Raw genomic sequence first — 21438 nt, 5'->3', positions numbered from 1 at the left:
TTACTATCACTATTATGGCTATTATCAAGAAACTTTATATCATTTTATAATGGTATAAAAACCAACATACTCACTTTCATTTCTAAACTTTTGAGAAGCAAGTACTACACCTCTGTAATTGGGGCAGAGTTGAATACAACTTTGAAACCTTTTTTTAATTGGACTGTGAAGGATAGGTACTCTTGAGTTAAGGTCACACCAAGTTGTAATTATCATAGATCCTCCCTTACCTGATAAAATATCTAGTGTTCGTAATTTTATTAAAATCACTAACAGGAGAAAGAAAACAAAGATTTCACAGTCCAAAACCAAAAGATTTCGTTTAAACATTCTTCAGAAAACTATACTTAGTCACTTATAGAAGTATCTCACTTTGTGCAATTGCTGGGCTCCTGTTAGGATGTTTGCCTCAAAATTTCTAAATCATATGTTAAAATACAACATGACAGCATTCTTAAAGGAAAGACCTTAGTATTGCAAACTGAAGAGTCCCCATTTATGTTATAAAATAACTCTTCTGAAGCTTACTAATTTTACACTGTTTTAATATTATTTAAAAGTACTATAAGATTATAATAAAACAAAATTTTATTTTGGCAATATGCAGTAGACTTTTGATAACAGGTTTACAAGAACTATAATTACTGCAACAACAGACAAATCTATAATTACCCATAAGAAAAATAATTGAAACAAAACACAAAAAGTATAAATACTTCTTATTTGCATAGTCTTCAACAATGGAATCTGGAAAAGGACATAGTAGGAGACAGTAGTCATTTTTAAGGCCATAAAAAACTTAAGTCTTAACAAAGAAAGAGGTACAGTTGTTTCTACTTGAACAGAAATTCTTAAAGGAGTTTCTTGTTGAATCTGCCTTTTAGGAAGGGGTAGAAGAGCAAGAAAGCAAAGAATAAATGAGCAGTATTGAAACTGCATGTTATCCAGTGAAATCATCAAAACTAACTTCCTGATCTGTTCAACCTAATTTGGGATTTAACTAAAGGTATTAAGCTGATCTTCTAAATTTTACAATTATTGTATTGGACTTGAGACTCTGAGCAGCTCAAACATTATTTCAAATATCACAATTAATATATATGGAAAATAATAAGGCAAGAAGCTCATAAAATGAAGTTCAAAGACAATATAAGAAGTTTTCTTTTCGTTTTCAACCCAAACTTACTCCAAAATGCAAGCTTAAGTATTCTATTTCAAAACTGTCTAAATACACCACATATAGTTGCCAGACAAGTTGAAGGTTCAAAGTTCTTGTGATTTCGCACAACTTTCAGTTCTATTCCAAATCCTCTTGGGGGTAAACAAAACAAAAATACATCACAACAAAAAACATGAACTTTTTTTGTTGCTGCTGCTCTAAAGCTCAGAAGAGAGAGGGGGTTTGTACATTCTACATCCCGAATCCATATCCTGAGCCCAAAAAGCAAAAAAAAAAAAAAAATCTGCTTTTTGCGAATTGTGAAAGAGACACTTTTATTTACCATGCATATACACTCAGCTTTCCCCTGGTTTAGCCTATTGCTCCCCACAACTGTTGAAAATTGTGATTCTAAATTAAGAGCACATGAATGAGAGGGGGTTGTCCTATCAATTGAAGAAGCGGTCACTGGGGTCTGCAACAACAAAAGAAGCCACTTGTTAGTTCTCTTTATATTTGAAGTTCTCAATATATCTGAAGCATTTAGAAACTATTCGAAGTAATATCTTCTGAAAGAAAAGAAAAAGTCAAAATAAGGGAACATATGGAAGGAAAAAACACATCCCTTGTCACATTGTTTAAAAAACAAAATTATCATTGTTCCTGATGTCTCCAATCCTGCCTAGTTCTAACAGAGTCTTTAGGCCGAAGTTAAATAACTCTCTCTTACACACTGGCAAAATATAACTTTTTGATTACAGGGGTCTCTGTGAAATATAATCACAGTGCCTTAGTAGGCCTCCACTTCATCATCATCAGTAAGACCATGTTTTACATCCCTTACAGATGTGCACCCTTGTCCCTTGACTCCATACTAAGAACACATATGTGAAATGTCCCATTCTTACAAGTGTGTGACTTGATTTCTTCACCTAACCCTAAAAACCCTATACCACCATCTCCCATTTACCAAAACTCCGAAGCTTTCTTTTTACTTCAAAGAAGAAATGTGGCCCTAACGTCGTAAGGCAAATAAAGCTAAATTCCATGGAAAAATGAAACCGATGCAACAAAGAGAAGAAAAGGGAAGACAGGGGGTTGGGCGGGAAGTGCCTGTGTCTACCGAAGGAGAAGCTGCCAGACTAACTTCTGCAATTCAAGGGTTCTGGGGCAGCAGGAGACTGATGTGTAAAAAAAATAACAAAGGTGGGCTTCCCACCTTCCTTACCGCCATGGAGCCAGAGGAAGATGCAATATACACACGGATCACCATCTTCGGAACAGATTCTGTAGTTTGAATCCTGCAAACGGCTGGAGAGCAGCTGCAGCAAAGGCTGGAATCAAGCTAAGGGCAGTACAGAGGTTGGAAAAGAAGGGTGGGGGAAGGTGGAAGGGGAACTTGCCAGAGCCCCGCCCTTGGCTGCTTACACTGTGCTTCGACCGCTGCAATCCCAGCCCCAAAGCCCAGAAGGCACAGGCTCGTTTGCATCATTTCTTTTTTTTTTTTTTTTTTAATTGGGAATCTCGAATATCACCGCGAGATCTGTTGAAACATTTATTTTTGACTGTTCACTCCCGGAAAATAAAGAAAAGAGAAATAAAAAGAAAGGAGCGTTGAGTTAAATTTGATTGCAATGAAAGACCTTTCCTCACGGAGATTCAAAGTTCTGCGCTTTCCTGCTCAGCAATGTATACAAATAAGATGCTTTCTTTGAAAGAGGAAGTTCTCCTTTGGAAGAGGAAGTTCTACGTTGAAACCAGACATTAGTAAGAAAGCCCAAGTTCTCAAAGCCTTGTGCATTTTAGGATTGCTATTTTGTAGTGATTGTTTTCGTGTTAGCTGGCGGCAGGAATTGGACCCTGAAGGACTGAGTGCTGCGGCTTAGGAAAAGTATCAGATTTCCACAAGTCCAGAAACAGCAGGATTGGTTTTCTTTTTGAGTTTTGCTTTTTGTTAAATTAGGGAATCCTGCTTCCGTGAGAATTCTCAAGAAGCCTGATTGACTGGTAAACTCAAGAATGGAGGAAGAAATTGCAAATAAAAAATTGAAAATACACTGTAAGAAAGTGGATGATTTTTATTTTGTTTGTTTTGTAACTGGTTATGGAAAGGGAATTTGGATCATACGTTGCAGGAGATATGGAAATGGGGAACAGAGAGAGCAAACGGTTATTTGTAGCTCTAGGGAAGTGAGCAAATAGTTGATAATGCCCAGAGTGGTTTCCATTGACTATCAAAACATACATAAATTGTGTTTCTAAGGAGCTCCCACCATAATAATTATACTTCCCAGATTATGTCAAATGAACAGAAATAAGGAACTTGAAACATGAATGAGAGTGGAGAGAATCAGTCACCTATCCTATTTCTTTACTTTTACTTTGTCCTCCCTCTCCATTCTAAGTCATATTTGCCTAGGTCCAATAATTGTAATAGCTTCCTAATAGATTCTCCCTTCTCCAATCTATGTGATCAGTACAACAAACTTGAGAGGTAGATATAATTACGTCAGTTTATTCAGATGAAGACTCAAGGAAATGCATGAAAATGAGTAATTTTCCTAAAGTCATTTACCTAATAAATTCCAGAGTTAAGATCAGACTTCGAGTTCAACCAGCTCCAAAGGTTACCTTCTTAAATATCATTTTTAATACATTGTGTGGAACAGGGAAAGTACTCAATAACTGTTACCTATTTTTCTTCCAAAAACATAATTTTCATGTGTCACTAAGAACAGTGTAGCCTGAAATACTTAAGACAGGTTTCGACTATCAAAACAAACATAAAGTGTGTTTGTTTCTAAGGAGCTCCCACCGTAATCTGGCCCTAAACAATCCACACAGTCTCACTCATTGCTCCCCAAACCAACTTCCTTGAGTAACCATTGTTTACTACCACTACAATAACCATACTTATTCCTATTTCCATGCCTTTGCTCTTCTTGTCCCTTTCCTCACCTTTCCCCCACATAGTCTGTCTTTTCTGAGCTCTCCATATGTCCGACTCTGATCTTTAATAAATATAAATAAAAACCTTTATACACATGATCAGGCTGAAGTAAGTAAGGGTAAACTAGTCACCCTCATCATGGTCAACATCAGGGTGACTGTAACTGTGCTTCCCACCCACAGGACAGGAAAGTATTCCTTCAGGTTTTGATTTGGCATGATGGACATAATTTGCAATATAATAACATAATTAACCCCTCAACTCTTAGTGCTCAACATATATTCTACTTGAATCTATAATCTACTTTGAATTGATGAAAAAAGTAGAAAGAAAGAAAAACTCTTCTATTGATTCTACATAATCATATGACAAAATTAGCAATTCCAGAGAACTGAGTGATGGGTGGTATTAGCAAAGACCAGTTAGTCTTATCAGGAACTTTCAGAAATGGGAAGACAATAGCTAGTATTTAATTTCTTTTAAATACAGATGTATTCAGTTCAGTTCAGTCGCTCAGTCGTGTCCGACTCTTTGCGACCCCATGAATCACAGCACGCCAGGCCTCCCTGTCCATCACCAACTCCCGGAGCTTACTCAAACCCATATCCATCGAGTCGGTGATGCCGTCCAGCCATCTAATGCATCCTCTGTCGTCCCCTTCTCCTCCTACTCCAATCCCGCCCAGCATCAGGGTCTTTTCCAATGAGTCAACTCTTTGCATGAGGTGGCCAAAGTATTGGAGTTTCAGCTTCAGCATCAGTCCTTCCAATGAACAACCAGGACTGATCTCCTTTAGGATGGACTGGTTGGATCTCCTTGCAGTCCAAGGGACTCTCAAAAGTCTTCTTGAACACCACAGTTCAAAAGCATTAATTCTTCAGTGCTCAGCTTTCTTTATGGTCCAACTCTCACATCCATACATGAGCACTGGAAAAACCATAGCCTTGACCAGATGGACCTTTGTTGGCAAAGTAATGTCTCTGCTTTTTAATATGCTATCTAGGTTGGTCATAACTTTCTTTCCAAGGAGTAAGCGTCTTTTAATTTCATTACTGCAGTCACCATCTGCAGTGATTGTGGAGCCCAAAAAAAGAAAGTCTGACACTGTTTCCACTGTCTCCCCATCTATTTCCCATGAGGTGATGGGACCAGATGCCATGATCTTATTTTTCTGAATGCTAAGCTTTATGCCAAATTTTTTACTCTCCTCTTTCACTTTCATCAAGAGGCTTTTTAGTTCCTCTTCACTTTCTGCCATAAGGGTGGTGTCATCTGCATATCTGAGGTTATTGAGATTTCTCCTGGCAATCTTGATTCCAGCTTGTGCTTTTCCAGCTCAGCATTTCTCATGATGTACTCTGCATACAAGTTAAATAAGCAGGGTGACAATATACAGCCTTGACATACTCCTTTTCCTATTTGGAACCAGTCTGTTCTTCCATGTCCAGTTCTAACTGTTGCTTCCTGACCTGCATATAGGTTTCTCAAGAGGCAGGTCAGGTGGTCTGGTATTCTGAGTTCTTGAAGAATTTCCCACAGTTTATTGTGATCCACACAGTCGAAAGCTCTGGCGTTGTCAATAAAGCAGAAATAGATGTTTTTCTGGAACTCTCTTGCTCTTTTGATGATCCAACGGATGTTAGCAATTTGATCTCTGTTCCTCTGCCTTTTCTAAAACCAGCTTAAACATCTAGAAGTTCACGGTTCATGTATTGCTGAAGTCAGACTTGGAGAATTTTGAGCATTACTTTACTACCATGTGAGATGAGTGCAATTGTGGAGTAGTTTGAGCATTCTTTGGGATTGCCTTTCTTAGGGATTGGAATGAAAACTGACCTTTTCCAGCCCTGTGGCCACTGCTGCGTTTTCCAAATTTGCTGGCATATTGAGTGCAGCACTTTCACAGCGTCATCTTTAAGGATTTGAAATAGCTCAACTGAAATTCCATCACATCCACCAGCTTTGTTTATAGTGATGCTTTCTAAGGCCCACTTGACTTCACATTCCAGGATGTCTGGCTCTGGGTGAGTGATCACACCATTGTGATTATCTGGGTCATGAAGATCTTTTTTGTGCAGTTCTTCTGTGTATTCTTGCCACCTCTTCTTAATATCTTCTGCTTCTGTTAGGCCAATACCCTTTCTGTCCTTTATCAAACCCATCTTTGCCTGAAATGTTCCTTTGGTATCTCTAATTTTCTTGAAGAGATCTCTAGTCTTTCTCATTCTGTTGTTTTCCTCTATTTCTCTGCATTGATCACTGAAGAAGGCTTTTTTTTTTTTTTTTTTAGGAAGGCTTTCTTATCTCTCCTGGCTATTCATTGGAAATCTGCATTCAAATGGGAATTGATGTATTACCTAAGTGAAAACTTTCCCAATGAATTGGTATATAAACAAAATCTATAGGTCCTTATTAAGAAATTTGGAAAACTCAGCATTGGCCACAGGACTGGAAAAGGTGACTTTTCATTCCAATCTCAAAGAAAGGCAATCCCAAAGAATGTTTAAACTACCAGGCAATTGCACTAACCTCACATGCTAGTAAAGTAATGCTCAAAATTCTCCAAGCCAGGCTTCAGCAATACGTGAACCATGAACTTCCAGATGTTCAAGCTGGTTTTAGAAAAGGCAGAGAAATCAGAGATCAATTTGCCAACATCCACTGGATCATCAAAAAAGCAAGAGAGTTCCAGAAAAACATCTATTTCTGCTTTATTGACTACGCCAAAGCCTTCGACTGTGTGGATCACAATAAACTGTGGAAAATTCTTCAAGAGCTCAGAATACCAGACCACCTGACCTGCCTCTTGAAAAACTTATATGCAGGTCAGGAAGCAAAAGTTAGACCTGGACATGGAAGAACAGACTGGTTCCAAATAGGAAAAGGAGTACGTCAAGGCTGTATATTGTCACCCTGCTTATTTAACTTGTATGCAGAGTACATCATGAGAAATGCTGAGCTGGAAAAGCACAAGCTGGAATCAAGATTGCCAGGAGAAATCTCAATAACCTCAGACATGCAGATGACACCACCTTTATAGCAGAAAGTGAAGAAGAACTAAAGAGCCTCTTGAAAGTGAAAGAAGAGAGTGAAAAAGTTGGCTTAAAGTTCAACATTCAGAAAAATTAGATCATGGCATCTGGTCGCATCACTTCAAGGCAAATAGATGGGGAAACTGGAAAGAGTGGCTGACTTTTTCTGTTTTTTGTTTTGTTTTGTTTTGTTTGGGGGGGGGGGCTCCAAAATCACAGCAGATGGTGATTGCAGCCATGAAATTAAAAGACGTTTACTCCTTGGAAGGAAAGTTATGACCAACCTAGACAGCATATTAAAAAGCAGAGTCATTACTTTGTCAACAAAGGTCCATCTAGTCAAGGCTATGGTTTTTCCAGTAGTCATGTATGGATGTGAGAGTTGGACTATAAAGAAAGCTGAGCACCACAGAATTGATGCTTTTGAACTGTGGTGTTGAAGAAGACTCTTGAGAGTCCCTTGGACCAAAAGGAGATCCAACCAGTCTATCCTAAAACAGATCAGCCCTGGGTGTTCTTTGGAAGGGCTAATGTTGAAGCTGAAACTCCAATACTTTGGCCACCTGATGCAAAGAGCTGACTCATTTGAGAAGACCCTGATGCTGGGAAAGATTGAGGGCAGGAGGAGAAGGGGACAACAGAGGATGAGATGGTTGGATGGCATCACCGACTCAATGGACATGGGTTTGGGTGGACTCCAGGAGTTGGTGATGAACAGGGAGGCCTGGAATGCTGCGGTTGATGGGGTTACAAATTGTCGGACATGACTGAGTGACTGAACTAAACTGACCCTTATTATTTCAACCATCTCTTGACTGCATATTCTAGGATGATCATTTTTGCTTCATTTTCAGCTCAGTCAGTTCAGTCACTGAGTCGTGTCTGGTGATGTGCATCAGCAGGACAAAACTTTGTTTTTAAGTCATTTATTTTATTTGGAGGATAATTACTTTACAATATTGTGATAGTTTTCTACCATACATTGACATGAATCACTCACAGGTATACATGTGTCCCCCCCCCCCCATCCTGAAACCCTCCCCCACCTCTTTCCTTACCCTATCCCTCTGGGTTATCCCAGAGCACTGGCAATGGGTACCCTGCTTCATGTACTGAACTTTCCCTGGTCATCTGTTTTATGTATGGTAATGTACATGCTTCAATGCTAGTCTCTCAAATCATCCCATCCTTGCCTTCTCCCACTGAGTCCAAAAATCTGTTAGTTATATCTATGTCTCCTTTGCTGCCCTGTATGTAGGATTATCAATACCATTTTTCTAAATTCCTAAGGTAAAAGAAACAGGATCACTCGTAAGATGGAATGCTGAGAGGAGAGAACAGGTAACAGAATGTACTCAAGTAGGAAATCTTCCCAGATGAGAGTATCTAAGTAAAATTCCTTCTTTTCCCCTGGATCAAGAAGAATTTTGGATGCAGGCTGCTTCAATGACAAAACAATCTTCCAGCTTCAAAGTATTGACCTGACAGATTTCCTCTTCTCTTTTTGCCACCCCATGCACAGATTTCAGAAACACAGCATAGATTTGTGTTGCAGTTACCTTTTACTGCTCAACAAATCACCATAAGAGGTAGTGCTCAAAAAAAAAAAAAAAAAGTGACGATGAGTATTTTGCAATTTTAGCAGAGCTTGGCAAAAAAACGGCCTGTCAGGGGGTTTCCTTGGTGGCTCAGTGGTAAAGAACCTTCCTGCCAGTGCAGGAGACACGGATTCGATGCTGATCTAGGAAGATCTCACATGCTACAGAGCAACTAAACCTGTGCACCACAACTATTGAGCCTGTGCTCTAGAGACTGCTCTGCAACAAGAGAAGCCACCACAATAAGAAGCCTGCACACCACACCTGGAGAGTATTCCTTGCTCATTGCAACTAGAGAATACCCTGCACTATATTATATGTGTTAATGTACAGTATTTATCTTTCTCTTTCTGACTTACTTCACTCTGTATAATGGGTTCCAGTTTCATCCACCTCATTAGAACTGACTCAAATATGTTCCTTTTTATAGCTGAGTAATGGTTCATTGCGTATACGTACCACAGCTTCCTTATCCATTCATCTGTTGATGGACATTTAGGCTGCTTCCATGTCCTAGCTGTTGTAAATAGTGCTGCAATGAATATTGGGGTACATGAGGACATAACTTTAGAATTGGAGCCAGTTTTCTCGGTTGGGTCTAGAATTCTGATTTCACTAGATATTATGTCTATTGTAGCCGCTAGAGGGCGCCACATATTCATGGGAAAAAATGTTCTGTGCTTGGAAAACCAAGACAAAATTTTATCAGCACTGTACAGAATTCCAGCAGAGAGCTAGAATAATTGTCCCTGAGCATTTATAAGAAAATGTCTCAGGTTACAATGGGACTTCACGAAAAGGAAATAACTGTTTCTAAAAATCTTTCGATACCTGCAGGCCCTTACCTGCAGTAAGGGCCACTGGCCCCTTATTCTTCATTAGTTATCACTGATTCCAGAAGAGTAGTGAGTCGACGTTGAAGATAACTCATTTATTTAGAAGAAATGCAATACGAGGAGATCAAACCAGTCACTCCTAAAGGAAATCAACCCTGGATATTCATCAGAAGGACTAACGCTGAACCTGATGTGAAAAGTCAACTGATTGGAAAAGACCCTGATGCTGGGAAAGATTAAAGGCGGGAGGACAAGAGGATGACAGAGGATGAGATGGTTGGATGGCATCATTGACTCAATGGACATGACTTTGAGCAAACTCCAGGAGATTGTGAAAGACAGGGAAACCTGGTTTACTGCCATCCATGGGGTCACAAAGAGTCAGACACAACTGAACAACGAACAACAATGAGGTTATGGTGCAGGGTGATTTCCCAGGTATTATTTCTTCCAAAGAGAGATCTGCTCTGAGGTCCCATTCTTTCTCTTTCTCCCACTCTCTCTCTCTCTCACACACAAATAAACCAAGATTTATGGAATTACAAATCTGAAAAGGACTTCAGAAGTCAGTCTAAAACCCTAACTCCCCCTACACCTTAATATTAATAACCCCATCAAATGGCTGCCTCGGCATTGCTTGTGAATACCTCCAGTTACAGTGAATTCACAATTCCTGAGGCATTTCCGGCTACATTTTTGGGTCAGCTCAAACCTTTAGAAAAAAATTTATGAGTTTGAGACGAGAATCATTTCCTTTTATGTCTCTTTGATACAAATAACTTCCAGTTATAAACTCATCTCTATACTCGTGAACTCCTTTGTAACAGAAGGACTTCTCCCCTCCAAGTTAATATTTCCACTTTTTCTAAACCATTCTTCATATGCTGTGATAGATATCTAAAGGTCTTTCCTCTAAATATGCTTTGGCTTCTCAACTTCTTTTTTCTACATAGCATGGTCCCCAGAATTAAACATCATGCTCCAAGTATGATATGACTAGCATCATGTAGAGTAGTATGGGGTTCTCATTCTGAACCTCCTATTTCTCTTCTATCCCTATTAGTGGAAAAGGTTTATTTAATTGTGCATTTTCCTAATTACTAAGAAGTCAATCCCCCTTTCATATATTTGGCACCATTTTGATACTTTATTTTGTGTAGTATCTGTTCAAAACATTTGCCCTTTCTAAAATTTTGTGTTTCTTTTGTCTCTATCCCAACTAACAGCCTCGTGTCTCTTATATGTGTTATGAATAATGTCTTCCAGCCTGATTTAACAGTGTCATTTTATAAACAGTGTCTCTTAATTTTGGGTTATTTAAATATATCAATATTTTTCTTTCTAGTTATCTGGCTTTATGCCATTAATTTAAAAGTCTTTCCAAGCCCTAAGGGTATGAAGATGTTTTCCTATTTATTGGACTTTTTTTTTTTACTTTTAGAGCTACAATCCACCTGGAATTAATTTGCAGGTAAGGTTTGAGATATAGATCTAATTTTTTTTCCAAATAGATATCAAATTATTCTAGCACTAGAAATTGAAAAAACATTTTTTTCCCACTGCTTTGCAATGCCACTTTTGTCAAAGATCAATGCATGGGTCTATTTCTGGTATCTCTACTCTGTTCCACTTGTCTATTTGTCTATCTTGTGCCAATACCACACTATCTAAATTACTATCAATTTTAATATCTTGAAAACTTGTACTGCAAGTTCTGCTACTTTGTTCTTCTTCATTGTGTCCTGTTTGTGGTCCTTTCTATTTCCTTTTAAAAAGTTAGAATGTTTGTAACTGCAATATAAAAACACAATAGATTTTTGTATACAGGCTTTGTATACAGAGACTTTGTTAAACTCAAATGTTAACATTAATAATTATCTGTATGTTCTATTTACATAGTTATATCACCCAGGAAAAAAGACAGCTCTTTTTTCTTTCCAATATTATATGTTGTTGTTACTTAGTCACTCAGTCTTGTCTGACTCTGCAGTGCCATAGACTGCAGCACGCCAGGCTTCCCTATCCTTCATCATCTCCCAGAGCTTGCTCAAACTCATGTCCATCTCGTCTTCTGTTATCCCCTTCTCCTGCCTTCAGTCTTTTCCAGCATCAGGGTCTTTTCCAATGAGTTGGCTCTTCACATCAGTGGCCATAGTATTGGAGCTTCAGGTTCAGCATTAGTCCTTCATCAGCAGAAAACTGGATTAAAGATTCCAATCTTCTACTTTAAAAAATTATTTTCATTTTCGCATTGCACTGAAACCTCCAAAACACTCATTTTTTTACTATTGTTGTATAATAAGCAACTCCAAAATATGAAACAATGGTTTTATCATGCTCAAAGTTTCCACAGCTCATGATCTCAGCCAGGGCATAAAAATTACTATTTGCCCCTTCTCTACTGTATCTTAGGCCTCAGCTGGGAAGTCTTGAAGGGTGAGAGTCACTGATTCATTGGAGGCTGAAATCATCTAGAGATTTCTCTATTAATGTATCCACTGCCTATGTTGAGATGATTCAAACCTTAAGCTCAGCTGCAAATGTTGGCTATAGTATTTCCATGTGGTTTCAACATTTGACAATGTTTTTTTCATGACATGACAGCTTCAGGGAGTGAATCTTCTTACAGTGCAACTCAGAGCTCCAGAAAATAAGGCAGACTCTATATCACCTTTCATGACCTTAACTCAGAAGTCATTACTTCAAAGAGTTGTACGACAGAAATAAGGGAAACAAAGCTTGACTGGACCGTCAAGGGACCTCGATTATGTTAAGGTAATCTGAAATTCCCCCAAAAGTAGAAGTAACTCCTCTTTGGGATAAGAAAACATCATTGAGAGCCTCATTAATACTGCACTTTTTTCATCTATAATGTCTAGCACTCAAAAACCATCCTGTTTAAAAGGGAAAAGATTCAACTGAAAACCAAAGACAAAGAGAAAATCATAAAAGTAACCAAAGAATAAAGAGACATATTACCATTGAAGAAATGATAATAATATCTATTGCTGACTGCTCATCAGGGGGAAAAAAAAGAGACCAAAGGCAGTGGAAATATATCTCCAATGTGCTGAAAGAATGCACTATAAACATAGAAGTCACAGCCAACATAAATATTTTGAAATATATATTCAGATAAACAAAACAGAATTTTTCACCAAGAGTCCCATGCTAAGTGAAATACTAAAGGATGTATTTCAGGAAAAATAAAACATTGTGCATGGAAGCTGAGAGACGTAGCATGGAATGACTAGCCATGGAGATTAGTAAATATCTGAGTAGATCTGAAATGAATGAATGACTATGGAGTTTAAAATATTTGTAGAGTTTAAAATATTTGAAGAACTTAAAAATGTGAGAAAATTTGAATATAAATTGGATAAATGTAGTTCAGATTCAAAGGTAGTTATATTATCAAGAAAGGTGTTTTATATAGATACATACATACATAGATAAGCCAAGAACATTGTGGTAATCTCTAGGATAGGCAATAAAAGTAACAGAATACATTATAATAAGTTTAACAAGGGCTTCACTGGTGACAGAAGTGGTAAAGAACTTGCCTTCCAATTCAAGAAACATAAGAGATGTGGGTTCTATCCCTGGGTCATAAAGATCCCCTGGAGAAGGACAAGGCAACCCCTTCCAGTATTCTTGCCTGGAGAATCCCATGGACAGAGGATCCTGACAGTCTACAGCCCATAATGTCACACAGAATTGGACACATCTGAAACTAATTAGCACAGCACACAAGCTTAACAAGCTAATAGAGGATTAAAATAGAATAACTAAAATCAATTTAAAAGAAGGAAAGACTGGAGAGAAAAACAGAGCAGAAACAGGTGGCACAGCTAGCAGTGATAAGCTATGTATGTAAAAAATATATTTATATACACATACATATGTGGGCTTCCCTGGTAGCTCAGCTGGTAAAGAATCCGCCTGCAATGCAGGACACCCTAGTTCGATTCCTGAGTCGGGAAGATACCCTGGAGAAGAGATAGGCTACCCACTCCAGTATTCATGGGCTTCCCTGGTGGCTCCAATGGTAAAGAATCTGTCTGCAATGTGGGAAATATGGGTTTGATCCCTGAGTTGGGAAGATCCCCTGGAGGAGGGCATGGCAACCCATTCCAGTATTCTTGCCTGGAGAATCCCAATGGACAGAGAAACCTAGAGGGCTATAGTCCATGGGGTTGCAAAGCATCAGACATGACTGAGCGATTAAGCACACACACACACACACACACACACACACACACATATAACAAATATTAAATACATTACAGGTAGAGTAACTGATCTAATTAAATGATAAAAATTGTCTGACTAGATAAGCATAAAACTCAACTGTATTCTTCCTATAGGAATAAAGTTAAAAGATACAGAAATTAAGTCAAAAAATACTGGAAGCTTGAAAATAAAGATGGAAAAATATATGATGCAAAAGCTGCCACAAGAAAGTTGGCATAGCTATATTAATACCAGACAAAGTAGGCTTTAAGGAAAAATTTGCTAGAGTTAAAAGAATATTTAATGATAAGCCCTAATTTACCAATGAAGATGGAACTATTCTAAATTTGCATGTACCTAGTTATATAGCACTAAAAATATGCAAAACAAAAATTATAAGGAGAAATGGACAAATCCTCAATTATAGTGGAGTATTTTCATAGACTTCTTGCCATAACTGATATAGTAGACCAAATCAGTATAAAGATATAAATGATTTGAAAAATATAATCTAGAAACTTGACCTAATAGCGATAAATAAAACATTGTACTCAGCTGCTGCAGAATATATGTTCTTTTCAAGTGCACATGAGGTATTACAAAAAGGGACACATACTGTACTATTAAGTCTCAATCAATTTCCAAGGATTCAAGTTATACAGAATATGTTAAACTAGAAATTAATAACAAAAAGAAACATTAAAAATCCTCATATATTTGAAGAAACTAAGCAATATGCTTCTAAACAAAATCCACCATTGAAATTAGAAATTTTTGAACTGAGTGATAATGAAAATACAACATATTAAAACTTGTAATGTGCAGTTAAAGCCATGTTTATAAGGGAATGTATAGCTAAGAAGAAGAAAGTTGAATGTCTGTGATCTAAGCACACATCTCAAGAAAGCATATGAAATTAAACCCAGAGAAAAGGAGAAGAAAAAGGAAAGATATAATAAAGATAAGAGCAGAAATTGCTGAAAATAAAATAGACAAGAGTCAGCAGAGCCAAAAGTTGGCTTTTATAAGAACTAAATATTTCTTAAACTGTTAGACTGAAATAAGAAAGAGAGAGAGAGAAATAGAGAATGCATGAGAGAACCCGCAATGTCCTACCTATCTCAGGAATGAAAGAAAGACATCACAACATATCCAATAGATTTTGAGAACATTATGAATAATTCAATGTCAGTAAATGACATGAGATGGTCAAATTCTGAGGAAAACACCACTTACTAAAATGTACACAGAATGAACTAAAAACAATTTTAAAAAGTTACATATGTAATTGCAAAACTTCCCACAAAGTAAACTTCAGGCCCAAATGATTTCACTGACATATTCTACAATAATTGAAGGAATTTTTCAAATGCCAAATTTATTAATATTTCTCCAGATGATAGGAGAGAGCATATTTTCCAATCACTTCAAGGCCATCTTTGTACTCATTCTAAAGCTTAATCGGTACATTACAAAAAACTCACATACCAATCTCACTGTTGAAAAATAGAAGCAAAATTGCTTTAAAAAAAAAAGTACCAAGCCAAGTCCTTGTTGTCACTATTCTAAGAAATTGCTCCCTCATGCCTCTTAGAGTGCAAGAATTAGGATAAGAATACCATGTATGAATACCAAGTCTATATTTGGAATGGGGTCATTAACTATAATAAAGAAGATGAATCTAATGTTATGAAAAGGTTGACTACAGAAAAGAATGCTTCTATTTTTAGGTGATAAGACTGAAAAACACTTTTGGCGTGGTTATTATATGCTAGTTCAGTTCAGTTCAGTCGCTCAGTCGTGTCCGACTCTTTGTGACCCCATGAATCACAGCACACCAGGCCTCCCTGTCCATTACCAACTCCCGGAATTTACTGAAGCTTATGTCCATCGAGTCGGTGATGCCATCCAGCCATCTCATCCTCTGTCGTCCCCTTCTCCTCCTGCCCCCAATCCCTCCCAGCATCAGGGTCTTTTCCAATGAGTCAACTCTTCGCATGAAGTGGCCAAAGTACTGGAGTTTCAGCTTCAGCATCAGTCCTTCCAATGAACACCCAGGGCTGATGTCCTTTAAGATGGACTGGTTGGACCTCCTTTTGGTCCAAGGGCCCCTCAAGGGTCTTCTCCAGCACCACAGTTCAAAAGCATCAATTCTTCAGCTAAGCACTGTGTAAAGCACTGTATGTCCATTATTTCACTTAAACCTTTATAAAAATCTTGTGAAATAGCTACTATTGTCCCTATTTGACAAGAAAGTAAGAATAGTGTTTAAGTAACTTGATGAAGGTCATGTAACTAGTAAAGAGAGAAGCAATATTTCAATTATTATAAAAATTATAGGTTTATTTGATTTCATGTGTTTTTAACCACTATGCCATACTGCCTCCCTGAGGACAAAGATCATATTTTATTTCTATTGTAATACTTCATAGTGTCTAGCATGGTAGATATTCAAAGAATATTTGCTGAATGAATGCATTTTTAAATAAGTACATTTCAGCTAGGCCAAAGGATTTTCATGCATCAAGTAATTTATGTTCTCTAGGGTAATATCTCTGTCATTCTTGGAATTTCAATCCCAATTTATCAGTGCTGTTCTATATAGTGTTGTTCTTCCATAAAGTCTGAATGAATAAATACCATGAATGGATTTTAAAATTAATCATTGAAATTCTGGAAACCAAACCAAAAGGAGATTCTAAAAACAGCTTAAGAGATTTCTGCATACCCTTGAATAAAGGACTTTAGGATGTGTGAGGTCTCCAGGGATAAAGACGTCAGTGTAACAAACAAAGATTTTTTTAAGTAATTTTTATTGGACTATCCTCCTCCTCTCTCCTTTCCCTCTACCATGAACAAAGATTTTTTGAAGTTTAGATTTTTATTTTCCACTACTGAGACTCTACTATTGGAAAATGGGCATTTTAGATATCACTAAGTATTATGATAGTATTGGTATCATTTGTTAACTTAATTTAAAAAAAAAAATTCTAATTTTTCAGTCTCTCAGTTCATCACTCCAATTGAAAATCTACTATAACTTCAGGGATTCACAATCTCATAAAGACAAACACATCTAAATAAATAATTATACTACAAGAGAGTGACAAATGCAATAAAAATCAAAAGTAAGATGTTGTATAAAAAATCATTAAGACAGATGTAGTTGAAAAGGTTAAATTCATCCAAAAGACAATATAATGGGCAACTATCACTAGCCAGGCACTGTGCACATCATGAAAGAGACAGATGCATTAACAAAAGATTTCTACACTTAAGTTCATACCTTTGTAGGATTAACTAAAAAGAAATAAAAATTATGGTACTAACTGTGAAGTGTTATAAAAAATTGCATATAAACAGTGTGGGTTCTGTTTGCTAGAATTTTGTTGAGGATTTTTGCATCTAAGTTCATCAGTGATAGTGGCCTGTAGTTTTCTTTTCTTGTGGCACCTTTGTCTGGTTTTCGTATTAGGGTGAATGGTGGCTTCATAGAATGAGTTTGACAGTTTAGCTTCCTCTGCAATTTTCTGGGAGAGTTTGAGTAGGATAGGTGTTAGTTTCTCTCTAAATTTTTGGTATAATTCACCTGTGAAGCCGTCGGATCCTGGGATTTTGTTTGCTGGAAGATTTTAAATTAAAGTTTCGATTTCTGTGCTTGTGATGTGTCTGTGATACACCATCAATACACAATCAATGTGATACACCACATTAATATTTAAGATTTTCTATTTCTTCATGGTTCAGCTTTGGAAGGTTATACTTTTCTAAGAATTCATCCATTTATTCCAAGTTGTCCATTTTATTGTCATATAGTTGCTGATAGTAGTCTCTCATGATCCTTTGAATTTCTGCGTTGTCTGTTGGAATCTATCCATTTTCATTTCTAATTCTGTTGATTTGATTCTTCGCTGTTTTTTTTTCTTGATGATTCTGGATAATGGTTTGTCTATTTTGTTTATCTTCCCAAGGAACCAGGTTTTAGTTTTGTTGATTTTTGCTATAGTCTCCTTTGCTTCTTTTTCATTTTTTTTCTGCCATAATTTTTATGAGTTATTTCCTTCTACTAAGCCTGGGGTTCCTCATTTCTTCTTCTTCTAGTTGCTTTAGGTATAAAGTTAACATATTAAAATGATCATACACTATGACCAAGTGGGCTTTAGCCCAGGGATGCAAGGCTTCTTCAGTATTAGTAAATCAATCAATGTATATACACCACATTATCAAATTGAAAGATAAAAGCCATATGATTATTTCAATAGATGCCAAAAAAGCCTTTGACAAAATTCAACATCCACTTATGATGAAAACCCTCCAGAAAGCAGCCATAGAAGGAACATACCTCAACATAACAAAAGCCATATATGATAAACCCACAGCAAAGATTATTCTCAGTGGTGAAAAATAGAAAGAATTTCCCCTAAAGTCAGGAACAAGACAAGGGTGCCCACTCTCACCACTACTATTCAACATAGTTTTGAAAGTTTTAGCCACAGCAATCAGAGAAGGAAAAGGAATAAAAGGAATCCAGACTGGAAAAGAAGTAAAACTCTCACTGTTTGCAGATGACATGATCCTCTACATAGAAAACCCTAAAGACACAACCAGAAAATAACTATAGCTAAGCAATGAATATAGTTGCAGGATATAAAATTAACACACAGAAATCCATTGCATTCCTATACACTAACAATGAGAAAACAGAAAGAGAAATAAAGGAAAAATGTCCATTCACCATCACAATGAAAAGAATAAAATACTTAGGAATAAATCGACCTAAAGAAACAAAAGACCTATATATAGAAAACTATGAAATACTGATGAAAGAAATCAAAGATTACACAAATAGATGGAGAAATATACCGTGTTCATGGATCAGAAGAATCAATATAGTGAGAATGAGTATACCATCCAAAGCAATCTATAGATTCAATGCAATACCTATCAAGCTACCAATGGTATTTTTCACAGAACTAGAGCAAATAATTTCACAATTTATTTGGAAATAAAAAAACCTCGAATAGCCAAAGCAATTTTGAGGAAGAAGAATGGAACTGGAGGAATCAACCTTCCTGACTTCAGACTATACTACAAAGCTACAGTCATCAACACACTATGGTACTGACACAAAGACAGAAATATAGATCAATGGAGCAAAACAGAAAGCCCAGAGATAAATCCATGCACCTATGGACACTTAATCTTTGACAAAGGAGGCAAGACTATACAATGGAGAAAAGACAATCTCTTTAACAAGTGGTGCTGGGAAAACTTGGAGAAGGAAATGGCAGTCCACTCCAGTATTCTTGCCTGGAGAATCCCAGGGACAGCGGAGCCTGGTGGGCTGCCATCTAAGGGGTCACACAGAGTCAGACATGACTGAAGTGACTTAGCAGCAGCAGCAGCAGCAGCAGGGAAAACTGATCAACCACCTGTAGAAGAATGAAATTCAAACACTTTCTAACACCATACACAAAAATAAACTCAATGTGGATTAAAGATCTAAACGTAAGTCAAGAAATTATAAAACTCCTAGAGGAAAACATAGACAAAGCACTTTCCGACATAAACCACAGCAGGATCCTCTATGACCCACCTCCCAGATTAACAGAAATAGAAGTAAAAATAAACACATGGAATCTAATTAAAAGCTTTTGCACAACAAAGGAAATTATGAGCAAGGTGAAAAGACAGCCTTCAGAATGGGAGAAAATAATAGCATGTGACGCAACTGACAAAGATTAATCTCAAAAATACACAAGCAACAACTTTAATTCCAAAAAAAACGACCCAATCAAAAAATGGGCCAAAGAACTAAACAGACTTTTCTCCAAAGAAGATATACAGATGGATAACAAACACATGAAAAGATGCTCAGCATTGTTCATTATCAGAGAAATGCAAATCAAAACCACAATGAGGTACCATCTCATGCTGGTCAGAAAGGCTGCTATTCAAAAGTCTACAAACAATAAATCCTGGAGAGGGTGTGGAGAAATGGGAACACTCTCACACTGTTGGTGGGAATGCAAATTAGTACAGCCACTATGGAGAACAGTGTGGAGATTCCTTAAAAACTGGAAATAGAACTGTCATATGACCCAGCAATCCCACTGCTGGGCATACACACTGAGGAAACCAGAACTGAAAGAGATACGTGTACCCCAATGTTCATCGCAGTACTGTTTACAATAGCCTGTCCATGGAAGCAACCTAAATGTCCATTGGCAGATGAATGGATAAGAAAGCTGTGGTATATATACATAACGGAATATTACTCAGCTATTAAAAATAATGCATTTGAATCAGTTCTAAAGAGGTGGATGAAACTGGAGTCTGTTATACAAAGTGAAGTAAGTCAGAAAGAAAAACACCAATACAGTATATTGATGCATATGTATGGAATTTAGAAAGCTGGTAACAATGACCCTATATGTGAGACAGTGAAAGAGGAATAGAGATAAAAACAGACTTTTGGACTGTGTGGAAAAAGGCGAGGGTGGGATGATTTGAGAGAATAGCATTGAAACATGTATATTACCATATGTGAAATACATTGCCAGTTCATGTTCGATGCATGAGACAGGGTGCTCAGGGCCAGTACACTGGGATGACCCTGAGGGATGGGATGGGGATGGAGGTGGGAGGGGTTTCAGGATGGGGAACACATGTACACCTATGACTGATTCATGTCAATGTATGGCAAAAACCACTACAATATTGCAAAATAACTAGCCTCCAATTAAAATTAATTAATTAATTTTAAAAAATAGTGTGGGAACACAGCAAAGGAGAAGACGAAATCTTTAAAATGAGTAAGGCTTACCGAGGAGATAATGTCTTCTTTTAAAATGTTATTTATTTATATTGCTTTGAATACACAATATACTCAAATGGTTCAAAAATAAAGCAATAAATAAAGGTTTATATTGAGAGGTCCCATTCTTATCCCCTCCCCACCTATGCCACTCTTCCCTATCCTCTATAAGTTCAATTCAGTTCAGTCACTCAGTCGTGCCCAACTCTTTGTGACCCCATGGACTGCAGCCTACCAGGCTCCTCCATCCATGGCGTTTTCCAGGCAAGAGTACTGGAGTGGGTTGCCATTGCCTTCTCCTCAATAAAGCAGAAGTAGATGTCTTTCTGGAACTCTCTTGCTTTTTCTATGATACAATGAATGTTGTCAATTTGATCTCTGGTTCCTCTGCCTTTTCTAAAACCAGCTTGAACATTTGGAATTTCATGGTTCATGTACTGTTGAAGCCTGTCTTGAAGAATTTTGAGCATTATTTTACTCACACGTGAAATGAGTGCAATTGTACAGTAGTATGAGCATTCTTTGCAAGTGCCTTTCTTTGGGATTGGGATGAAAACTGACCTTTTCCAGTCCTATGGCCACTGCTGAGTTTTCCAAACTTGCCTGCATATTGAGTGTAGCACTTTCACAGCATCATCTTTTAGATTTGAAATAGCTCAACTGGAATTACATCATCACCTCGAGTTTTGTTCGTAGTGATGCTTCCTAAGACCCACTTGACTTTGTGTTCCAGGATGACTTGCTCTAGGTGAATGATCACACCATCGTGATTATCTGGGTCATGAAGATCTTTTTTGTGCAGTTCTTCTGTGT

The 21438-nt window shown here is 37.3% G+C and overlaps 1 protein-coding gene across 1 annotated transcript in view; it reads right to left on the bottom strand.

The window, feature by feature from the left end:
- The window catches only part of SH3BGRL (SH3 domain binding glutamate rich protein like), a 97531-nt gene extending 94918 nt beyond the window's left edge, over positions 1–2613 (bottom strand). Inside the window, exon 1 of the mRNA XM_065916564.1 lies at positions 2388–2613. Coding sequence (XP_065772636.1) covers positions 2388–2432 — 45 coding nt within the window. The 5' untranslated portion in view covers positions 2433–2613. The remainder of the gene's footprint in view (positions 1–2387) is intronic.
- Positions 2614–21438: the final 18825 nt, after the last annotated feature.

The sequence above is a fragment of the Muntiacus reevesi genome, chromosome X (assembly GCF_963930625.1).
Source record: "Muntiacus reevesi chromosome X, mMunRee1.1, whole genome shotgun sequence".
In the NCBI taxonomy this organism is placed as follows: Eukaryota; Metazoa; Chordata; class Mammalia; order Artiodactyla; family Cervidae; genus Muntiacus; species Muntiacus reevesi.
Note: the sequence above shows the minus strand (reverse complement) of the source record. Positions and strands in the feature narration are given on the sequence as shown.